The 10,620-nt window shown below is 42.0% G+C and overlaps 1 protein-coding gene across 5 annotated transcripts in view; it reads left to right on the top strand.

Moving 5' to 3' along the window:
• Positions 1-2,162: 2,162 nt before the first annotated feature.
• Positions 2,163-10,620, top strand: part of LOC116953177 (uncharacterized) — a 31,004-nt gene continuing 22,546 nt past the window's right edge. For 4 of the 5 annotated variants that reach the window (XM_076074834.1, XM_076074833.1, XM_076074832.1 and 1 more), the window contains exons 1-6: positions 2,166-2,321; positions 5,829-5,886; positions 7,677-7,745; positions 8,795-8,833; positions 9,521-9,560; positions 10,159-10,208. In XM_076074834.1, coding sequence (XP_075930949.1) covers positions 2,259-2,321; positions 5,829-5,886; positions 7,677-7,745; positions 8,795-8,833; positions 9,521-9,560; positions 10,159-10,208 — 319 coding nt within the window. In that variant the 5' untranslated portion in view covers positions 2,166-2,258. Of the gene's footprint in view, positions 2,322-5,828; positions 5,887-7,676; positions 7,746-8,794; positions 8,834-9,520; positions 9,561-10,158; positions 10,209-10,620 lie in introns of all 5 variants that reach the window. The other variant, XM_076074835.1, reaches the window with a different exon arrangement.

The raw sequence follows: 10,620 nt of genomic DNA, 5'->3' as shown, positions 1-10,620 counted from the left end.
CTGAATCGTCTGCCTGATGGCAACAGCTCAAACAGAGAGTGTCCAGGGTGAGAAGAGTCCTTTATAATGTTCTGCGCTTTTTTGATGCAACGGGAGCTGTGTAGTTCTTCCAGTGTGGGGAGAGAGCACCCGGCGATTTTTTTGGGCCGTGTTGATGACCCTCTGCAGCGCTTTCCTCTGAGCCACTGTGCAGCTGGTGTACCAAACACAGATGCAGTATGTAAGAATGCTCTCGATGGAGGCTCGGTAGAAGGACACCAGCAGTTTCTGTGTGATGTTATTCTTCCAGAGTATTCTCAAGAGGTAGAGACTCTGCTGGGCCTTTTTCAGTAGCTGAGTGGCGTTGGCGCTCCAGGTCAGGCCCTCCCCAATGTGGACTCCCAGGAAGCGGAAGTCTGCCAACCTCTCCACACAGTCCCCGTTGATGATTAGTGGAGGAGTGTCCGTTTTCTTTCTCCTGTAGTCTATTATGAGCTCCTTGGTTGTTGCGGTGTTAAGGAGAATGTTGTTGCCCCCTGCACCATGCTGTCAGCCGCTCCACCTCGTCCCTGTAGGAAGACTCATCCCCCCCAGAGATGAGCCCCACCACTGTGGTGTCAGTCTGCTTCAGCAGCTGTCCCCCTCTTTTTGCTTCCTGATGACGAACGCTTGTGTTGCGATCGAAACGTCGTAGTTTTTTAAATTTATTTTCTTTGAACCTATCTACGTGACTTTACCGAAAGAGCCAAAGGATATGAATTCCTGCAGTCACGAAAGCTTTAATTCAAGATCTTATCAAATAACACCTGCTGTTTTATTGCCAGAGAGGGTAAAACCCTATTCTTCTTTTTCATGGTTGGGACAATGTTGGTCCAACGATTCCAACCGCATGCCTACATCGGGCTGAACCTCGGCACGTTTTACTGGGTAGCCGCCGCATTCATCATCACCACACTTGACGACGTCCAAGCACTCGTAGTCATCTTGGAATGAACTAAAAATAAAAATTATTTTTGTCGACCAATGCTTTCGTTAACAACATTAACACTGGTGCCGTGCGACCTTCGCAATACAGTCGTGAACCCACAATGTCAAGACATTAATGGCCCTACCACGACATTGTCACTGAGAGTCAGAGGGGGATGGGTGGGTGGATTATTGGAGAGAATCCTGTATTTTCCGAATGTTTTTGGACGACCGCCAAATTGAGACCTGTCACAATTTTGGTTTTGACCAAGGGTCTGTGGCATCGTCACTAAAATTGTGATGTTTTTTTCCCCCCACCGTTCCCCCCGCCCAAAAAGCTGCAATTTTGGAGATAAAAAAATGTATGCCAATCAAATCGTGGGAACATACATTCACTGTTTTGTTTTAGCGTTGACATTAAACGCCTTTGCCCCGTCCATCCACAGCAAACAACCTGTCATCTTAACTCCACCCCACACAAGCACCAACGCTCAATTGAATAAAAAAAACGTCTTCTGGACGTGGAATCACAACAAACGAGGCTCTCATTTACCACCGGTTTATACGATCTACCAAATTCAAAGTAGGCTCGTATTGAGTCAACACATGCAGCTAACGCACGCGCGCAATGCACCAATTAAATTTCATACAGTGCATAGGCTGACTGGATGATGGTTGAGGGAGGGGGGGGGGCTCTGGATGCGCGGGTCCCGACAGTGGCGAGCGTTGACTCTTCGCCCGCCATCTTAGGCGAGGGTTCTAAAAAAAAATGTAAAATATAAAGTCGGAGGGCGCAAACAATGAGCGGTTCGCTTTCGTTTTAAGTCGCGTGAAGGTTGCCCAGTGCCAAGTGATGGTGACGTCGCCGCGGCGCCTGTGCCAGGCCAGGTGCACTTTTGAGGCCTTCACGTGAAGGTGGTCGGAAGGGCACGTCGACGGGTGGGGGCCTCGGGACAGACCCAGGCAGGCGCCATGGGTCGGCTGATTGAGATGACCGGTAGCTGCCACCACCAGCAGCTGTATTATCCCCCCACCGCTGGGGGTAATTTTTTTAGCCGTCCGGTGCTCCGTTCGTTGTTGTGAGGTTCCACCCCCACCACCACCAACCACCCTCACCTAAAATGGCGACGGACGGCTGGCGGTGACGTCATCGCGGTTGAGTCCCGAGCTCCCGCGCATGCGCGGTGCGCGTCTTCGACGGCGGAGGGGGCGGGGTTAGGGGGGTGGGGTTCTTCTCCGCCATTTGTTTGCGCGCTTCGAGTTTGGTCACCGCGTGCGGTGCGTGTCGCGGAGAAGGAGACGCAGACGAAGAAATGGCGAGCCAAGGAGGAATTAAACCCGACGCGTTCGCTGAGGCCATACAGAGGGCCCGTCAGGTGATGCCGCAGCTGCACTTTGCAACGCAACGGGGGTTTCTTTTTTTTAGTCTTCAAATCTCAACGTTGGCCGTTTCGCCATGCGTTCCCGTTGCCAGGGTGGCTTAAGGCTTGAGGCCTAGGGTGAAGCCCGTGGGAGTAGGCCGCGGGCAGTATGTGTTTTATTTTTACTTAAAACGTTGACATTTTTATTTTTTTAAGTAAAAGTTAAGTTGTGTAATATGTTAAGCGTGCAAAGAGCGATGTGGTTATGTTAGGAGAGTCTTGATGTTGGAAGCAGAAGCTTCCGTTTGAGTGGCGCTAGGCCCACGTATTAACAAACACGGTCTCCTTTGTATTGTGCTTAAAGCTGGGTTTAATTTATTTCCTATACTCGGTTTCATCGAAATACAGCTTCGTAACGTCGATTCGACACTAAGCTTGCATTTCTTAATCTGTTTTACCTTGAACTATGAAATAATATAACAAACACGGGGCATCTTGATAGGAAATACTTGAGAATCTAGAGTTCACCGAGTCCATGAATGGTGCTTATTCGACTAAGCAGCTTGTGAACATCTGATAGACGATATTTTTTTATACACTGGCCAAAACACCAGGTGACGTACACTTTCTACGCTTTTGGTGTTTCGGTAAAGTCACGTACACTTTGTCATCAGAGCATTTCCAATTAGATGTTGAAGATGGTGCTTCACTTGTGTAATCAACGTGAACATCGATTGGGCTTAAATTACTGCGGTTCTATCGAATCAGAAAAGGGTGAAACAATATTTGGTAAAATATTAGTCCCTTAAAAATGGGTCATACTCAACACCAAACACACGTCCAATTGTTTACACGACAAAATATATATGAAAACGTGGCCAACTCGGCACCAACGAATATATGAATACAAATCTCAAATATTAAAAGATGCGTTACTTAGTTTCAAATGTTTTTGTTCGACTCAATGCTATTTGTTTAAGACCATATCAAAGTGTTGATGCAGTCGGTGTCGAATTGGGGGAAATGTTAAGCGTGTTTTATGCAAGAGGTTAGTTTGCATATTTACTTCTTTCCAGTAAATGTGACAATGTTCTAATATTTAACGTTCCATTTGCAAAACATACCAACGCATGATGCATTGAAAAGGTTTTGAAACGCCAGCTTTCCTCGTCTTTTATATTAATGTGAAATCCAAATGAGTTTTTTTCTGAAAAATGCTAATGGTGTGTGAATGAATTAAAATTGTTCAAAAATAGATTTGTGAAATGTCCCACTATGTCCAGACGTTTAAATTATCTCAAGGGTAATTGCTTGAACACGGAATTTAATTATTTTAAATGCAGCTTCTTCAAGTAAATTGGCAAAGCAGATAAATATTCCTATTATATAATACATCAAGACCAAGATATATTTTCACTTAAAAAAATCATTCAGGATGCATTAATACATCCATTTGTTCAGAAAGTGTTGAGAATAATGTACAATTAAAAATAATTTTCTTCAAAATGTTGCCCACTTAAGACCACGGAAATATGTAATGCAGTGTATTGATTTAGCAGTGTTAAATATGACCTTTGTAATCCGTTTGAGCCCATTTTAACTAGAACATGTTAAAGGGAGACCTGGAAAACTGTTTTATAGGAAGTAAATGGTATATACGCTAAAATGATCCATTTCCGGTTTTGGTTTGGGCCACGTGGTATTTTTTGCCAAAATTGTAATTAACCCTTCGCCACCCAACAAGATTATCAAAGATATACATATCAATGTATTGATCAACTTCTCACTGATGGCTTCAGACTTTTCTTAGCTAAAATCAACATAGGATATTTTGCTCAAATTGCTTTTGAGCTTCAAGTAGTAATACAATGCGTAGTAAATAAGATCACTCACATGCTGTCGTGCACGTGTGCTTCTGCAATTCTTGTGACGAATTTGTGTGGAAGACAGCAACTCTTGCCTGTAGTTGCAATGCAGCTTGCTTAAATTGTTAATTTGTATATACAGATTCTTTATTCGCACAAAAAAGTCAAGTGAAAGACAAACAGTGAAAATAAAAAAAATATGCATGTGAGGTTAGAAACCCAAGAATCCTTATATGAAACCCACACAAAAAAGAACAAAATACTGTATATACAAAACCGACTATTCAATCAATTAGATAAAGCATACTAATTACAATGAAACATGTTAAACTGTTAAAAAGGCCATGGTTTTTATGATTGTATATATGTGTAAGAGGCCCTTTGCAATAGCCATTCTCGGGGATCTCACTATTTTGGTTCTTTATGCACGAATTTATGTATTGTGACCCCATGTTGACATTTAACAGAACAATTCAGAATAAAGCTAACTTTGCCACCCTTTCGAAAGTCGAGTCTCCACTGAGGGAGGCAAGGCATCCGTATTTATAGTTTGTAATTGCATGTGTGTTCCACATGCAACAAACCTATTTTAAATATCAAAGCACTACGTTGACTGCATTTTTTTTATTTATATGGCAGTTGTAATGGCGAATAAGGTTGTTTCTAAGTAAAATTGGCTTTATGAAACTGTCTGCATTTCGGCGGCACGCATCCAAATAATTTGGTTCAGGTCACGAGCACGATGAAACTCGCGCCATGTATTTGCTTAATATTTGACATAATTTTGAACAATGCACAATTTTGCATACGTCTGGTACAATTAATACTTACACGCATAAGGGAGTGTCATACACAAAAATGAGCATGGAGCAATTCACCATGCCTCTAGTTAATTAATTGTATTGATGTATCTCTTTGATTTAGTTCAATGATCAGTTATTTTATTCAGCATGCATACAATTTACAGTCTAGTTTGTAATCTGTCTCGTTTGTACAGATTGTTTTACTTGACTTGCCTATATGCAGCAATAGCATATTATTTGAATATGACATCTGAATGTGTTTAGGTGACGATTACACTTGCAGTTGGATGCATGGATATGTGCCATGAACCTTGGAAATAAATATTAATAGATTGGGGCCTCATTACACCCATATTAATTAATATCCCATTACGTGCATTGTGCACAGGTATGTATATCTGGTTTAATCTGCAGTGTTTTAAGCAGCAAGTTAAGCCATTCATCATTAGACCTCCTTTGCCAGTACCAAAATATATTAATAGTGTTTTTCCCCTTTTTTCTGGCAACAAAACTGAAACCTGTTAACAAGGATTCGCCTTTTGGCGTTATCTGGTCGAGCACCAATTGGGTCGAGGCTCAAAAGAAAGCCGTCCCTTGGTGTGGACCAAACAGTTTTAAGGACAATGCATATATTATCATAGTATGTTTTTGTCTGCATTTTGACTGCAGGTATTGTGGTTAATGCAGACATGAATCCTTGTAAAAAGGTTTCATTTTTTTGGCAGAAAAAAGGGAAAAACCCTATTATTAAGCCATTCATGTTTTAGTGAGGTATTATTGATCGTGTGTTTGTGTTGTGCCACTAATAGACAAAGTTACGTGCAATGTACTGAAATACAATGTTGGGGTTTCAGATTGCAGCAAAACTTGGAGTGGATCCTGGGACCGGACCTGCTATAATAACATCCCCAGGTATGTACGACACTAAAGCTACTTGCGAGTTGAGCAGCTAAGGTTACACATTGTCTGGTGTAGTGTACAGGTTAAACGTAATGAATGGGCTTTGCCTGCTATCTTTCGACTTTAGCATCACACTTAAAACAATATCAGAAAACTCTTTGGTTCTTTCGGTAAAGTCACATAGGTATAAAATAAATTAAATCACGACGTTTCGGAAGCAACACAAGCGTCCGTCATCAGGTGGAACAGCCACAGCAAGAAACAAATTGCTGTAATGGGCAAAAGAGCTGCTTGCGACAAGAGGCCATATAAGGCAAGAGATGGGGGAGGAGCCAGGGAGGAGATAAAGAGAGGGTGGGGGTGTGGGATTTAACATCAAAAAAATAAAGTTATGAAAACATTGCCATATTTTTACCCTGGAAAACATCCACATGTAATCTTTCATAGGCCTGGGATCAAAACAAAATAATTGTAAATGTTTGCCCACACCCAAAATGGATAGTTTGGGATTTGGCACCCTCTGCTATATCCAGATACAAACCCTCATAGGTGGCGGTAACATTAATTAAAGTTCACAATTTTGGCATACACATTTTTGGGAGTCCAAAATTGAGGATTCTTTTTTTCTCTCTTGTTAACATTAATTGGACTTATTGGCATGTACCAAAATCATTGGAATTATATATCAGTCACTCATTCACGTGTTTGTATATATTTATTGATCCACGTGAATTTTGTGATGTATAATTCTTTAGCATTTTTAGACCAACCTTTCCATGCACAATTTATATGGAGCATGTTTAAATAGTATGAAGTATATTTTCAGTTGTAGATGTACGAATAGTAACTGACCACCGGCTTTCAGAAGTAACATTAAATGATAAAAGACAAGGCCAGTCTGCCAAAGCATCCATTTATCCTTCGTCTCAGTGATTTTAATTAATCTGTTGTATGCATATTAATGTTCCAGACCATGTGTTTTTTAAATGTAATATGCATGCCGAGGCCTCGCATTCACGGCGCAGCTACCATTTTACAAATTCCGGTCTTATTAATTTAGATTTTGACTGTGTAAAAACTATGCCGGTGAGTTGTAGAGTGAAAAGGGTTTTGTTCTCTTTGCAAACAAATTGCACGTAATTGGATGTTCCGGTTAGCCTTCGCTGTGAATGCACAGTCTGTTGGATCAAGTGAAATTGATTTGGACATGTTCTTAATAAATGATGTTTCTCAGGCGTACTATCTGCTAGGGCGTCTACTCGAGGAATAGAGAGAATACCAGCTCTTTTTTTTATCTTTTCCGCCTCCTATCAAGCAAATAGGTCCACTCAGAGTAAGCTGGAAGTAACGTGCAAGCGAAACTCTGTGCTTTAGTGGCAGTGATAGTCACCCATAATACTTGTAATTTTCTCTGGCAAGCAATGGGAATCTGTCAGTAGGAAACAATGGAAAATGACTCCCTTGTCCCTTCCATCTCATCATTGGCGCTCGATGAGACCGGGAGTTTTTGCACCAAAACTCTTCCATTGGTACATGACACGCCATGAATGGGCCCCCATTAGGTGCAAGCTATACTCCTGGGACACGGTAGTCATTTAAGAAGGTCAAGGGGAAAGGAGAGCTTGATGTTTATTTATTTCATTTCTTTGTACTGCAGAATTATCTTAGATGGGCTGGCTGGATAACCCTCTTCGCCATCCAGAAATAAAGTTTTGCGTCCCCCCCCCATCACCCTCCCCCACCAACTGCGCACTTGGTGTCGTATTTTTTTGTATGAAGCATGCGTCTGCTTCTCTTTGCAGTGAATCCGAATCCGCCCGGAGTGTCCTCCCTTGGGCTGGGTGCTCTCAAGAGGCCCCTGGAAGACGGCGGTGAGCTGGTCGCATTTATTCGATGAGCGGGCGATTGCAAAGCACCCTGCTGTTGCACAGAGAAAGTATTGTTGTTGTTGTTGGCCGCACGAGTGTCATGGCAAATTATATGCACATGGCGTTATCGATTCGTCAATTAAGACCAGTTCTCAATCACAAATCATGTTTCGTTTGGTGTCGGTGAATCGATGTGTTTTTGAGTTGTGCGCGCGTTAATGATTATGTTATGATGGGGTGGAGGTTTGAGGTGTGTGTGTGTGTGTTAATGATTTATGGGCTGGAGGAGGCTGTGCAGTGATTTGCATACTATGCTATGAACATGGCGACCCGAGTTCGATTTAAATTCCCAACCATGTCTATCAGGGCTCTACGTGCACTCGGTGACAAATGTTGGACTGCCTGTCACATACCGCTTGACCTAATTAAGAGTGAATGCTAAATAAAAAAATCTGTCCATAATGACCGCTTACGGTGTAAGTGTGCACATTGATTTTTTTTAACCACAGTGACATTTCCTTCATCCTGTTGAATATTGATTTTAGTTCCAAGTATTGAGCCACGACCATATGTTTTATTCTTTGCACCAGTTAATAGTTTGTAGTGGCCCTCTTAATGCAAGGGAGTGGCGGGCCAAGAATGAGTGTGGCAATGCATTGCTTGAACTTGCTGGTGACAATGGTGGTAATCATTTTTTTTGCATCAGCCACATTCAATTTCTGTTTAAGACAGTTGGCTCAATTACTTGGGTTGATAGGTTGGGGAGTGGGGTTGCCCGTATAAAACATCACAAGGATAAAGCAAAATTAATCCTCAATTAGACTTTAGAATGGTGTAATGATGCGACATATTTGCATTTACTGACTCGGCAAGTGAGGATCAACGAATGAATCAACATGCTCATGAAAAATCGTTATTAGAGTTTGGTTCATCCACAATTTGGATAATCCACCCACGAATAAAGAGTTGTCTATCTTGGTCCAATAATTAAATGTATATTTCTTTGTCACTTTGTTATTTAAACTATCTAATCTTGCTGTGTTATTTTACAGATCAACCGGAAAGTAAAAAGCTTGCCTCGCAGAATGACAGTGAGTGCCACGATTTGTAACAGTCCTTTCGAGCGTCTGAAGTTGTTATTGCTTGTGTGGTAAATGAAGAGCGAGGCTTAATGGTGCAAGCGAACGAGACGTCTTGATTAACTTTCAACGGGTCCCCATAGTTCTGTTTATAGATTACATTCGCACCTCTCAACCTCAAATGAGTTTGCCTAAGATAGGCCACCCTTCTAAAACATCACCACTACTCTTAGACATCCTCTTTCCTATACATGGTATGGATTCACACCTGTAGATGCAATTGCTGCTGTGTGAGATTCTGTTAAATTTGACTTGGCCAGTAAAACATTGAATCAGTTACTGGGCTTTGTATATTCATGGATGTTTTTTTTTCTGCTGAAACTCGGCAGGTATCCGCACTGACTGAATTTCACAATTATACATCGATTGCAGATAACATTTATATTCCTTCATTCGTTTCTCAATCCGCTTCTCCTGGAGGAGGTTCACAGCGGTAGCATTTTGAGTTGGGTGGTCCAGACTTCCCTTTCCATTGCAACAGACTCTAGCTCTTCCTGGGGAAATTCCCAGGCGTTCACAGGCCAGACAAGCGACATAGTCCAACCAGCTAAGGCATCGTATTACATAGCTGTAAATCCAATCAACGTTGTGTGAACTCGGTAGAAATGAATATTAAAACGTTGCCGTATTTTCCCGCAGTTGTCAGCGCCCAGCTGGCTGCCATTGCCTTCCAGCACCGGTAAGCATCTCGATAGCATCCACGCTTTATTTATATATATTTTTCTTCGCAATTCACATTCAACCGTTCTATCTCTGTGTGCCTATAAACAAATCGTCCAGAATATGCCCGGTTCCCATCAGATCTCAACGTAAGCAGGGAGATGAGCCTGGATTTGAACAAGGGCTGTGAGTGTAAATTCCCTCTTTTCTAATCCAGCTGGGCGAGTGCACGGCTCTCAAATGGGAAGATTGTGACTTCAAATCCTGTCTGGTGGATGGCTCGGTGCCTTTCCTCTCCCAGAGTCAATAAAACGAGTACCACATTTTTTGGGGATATCTGCAGGTGTCCTCTTTATAGAGTCACCCCCACCATAGCAATGTGGGAAACTTCCAGCACCGGCTTTGGGTTGTAAACAGGAAGAGAGCACTGCCTTATGCTCAAGTGTGCAGGAAACACTTGTTACTCTTTTTATTACGAATTCCACCTGTGCAAGTGACGCACTTCCTTAATGTTGTCATCTCGTCCGCAGCGATTGAGTTTGTAGCATAAAACAAGGTGCCGGGGATGTGTAACACTGCTTGTGACTGTTATCTAATGCAAATTGTTTGTCTCTCAGGCCTCAAATGTCAATAGAGTACAAAGTTCCGGACAAGATGGTCGGCTTCAGTAAGTAACCAATCACTTGTAGACCCTTGGCATTTTGTAACGCTGGAATGTTCTCCATGGTTATGAACAGTGTTTGGGTAGCTGCTGTAGAGAAGAGGAATATTTATGCCTTAGTCATTTACTGGGGGTCAATGGAGTATAGAAAAAAAAATGCTTGCATACAATAAGGAATATGTATCAATAGCCACCATTTTATACATTCTAAAATAAATGGAGGCGTAAATACTTTTCTTGGTCTTGAGTATGATATTTCTTTTTTTTTTCCAAGGAGGTATCTTGTTTTCAAAATAAAATTTTTAACTCTACAACTATTTGGCTCATTCAGTGCAATACAGCCGAAGCGTACACAGTTGAAAATGCACCATCGTGGCGAAATGAGAGCCAATCGGGACGGGCTGCGTCAATGTACATA

This window comes from Petromyzon marinus, chromosome 50 (genome assembly GCF_048934315.1).
Source record: "Petromyzon marinus isolate PM22_M1 ecotype Great Lakes invasive population chromosome 50, UKy_Petmar_22M1.pri1.0, whole genome shotgun sequence".
Taxonomy (NCBI): Eukaryota; Metazoa; Chordata; class Hyperoartia; order Petromyzontiformes; family Petromyzontidae; genus Petromyzon; species Petromyzon marinus.
Note: the sequence above shows the minus strand (reverse complement) of the source record. Positions and strands in the feature narration are given on the sequence as shown.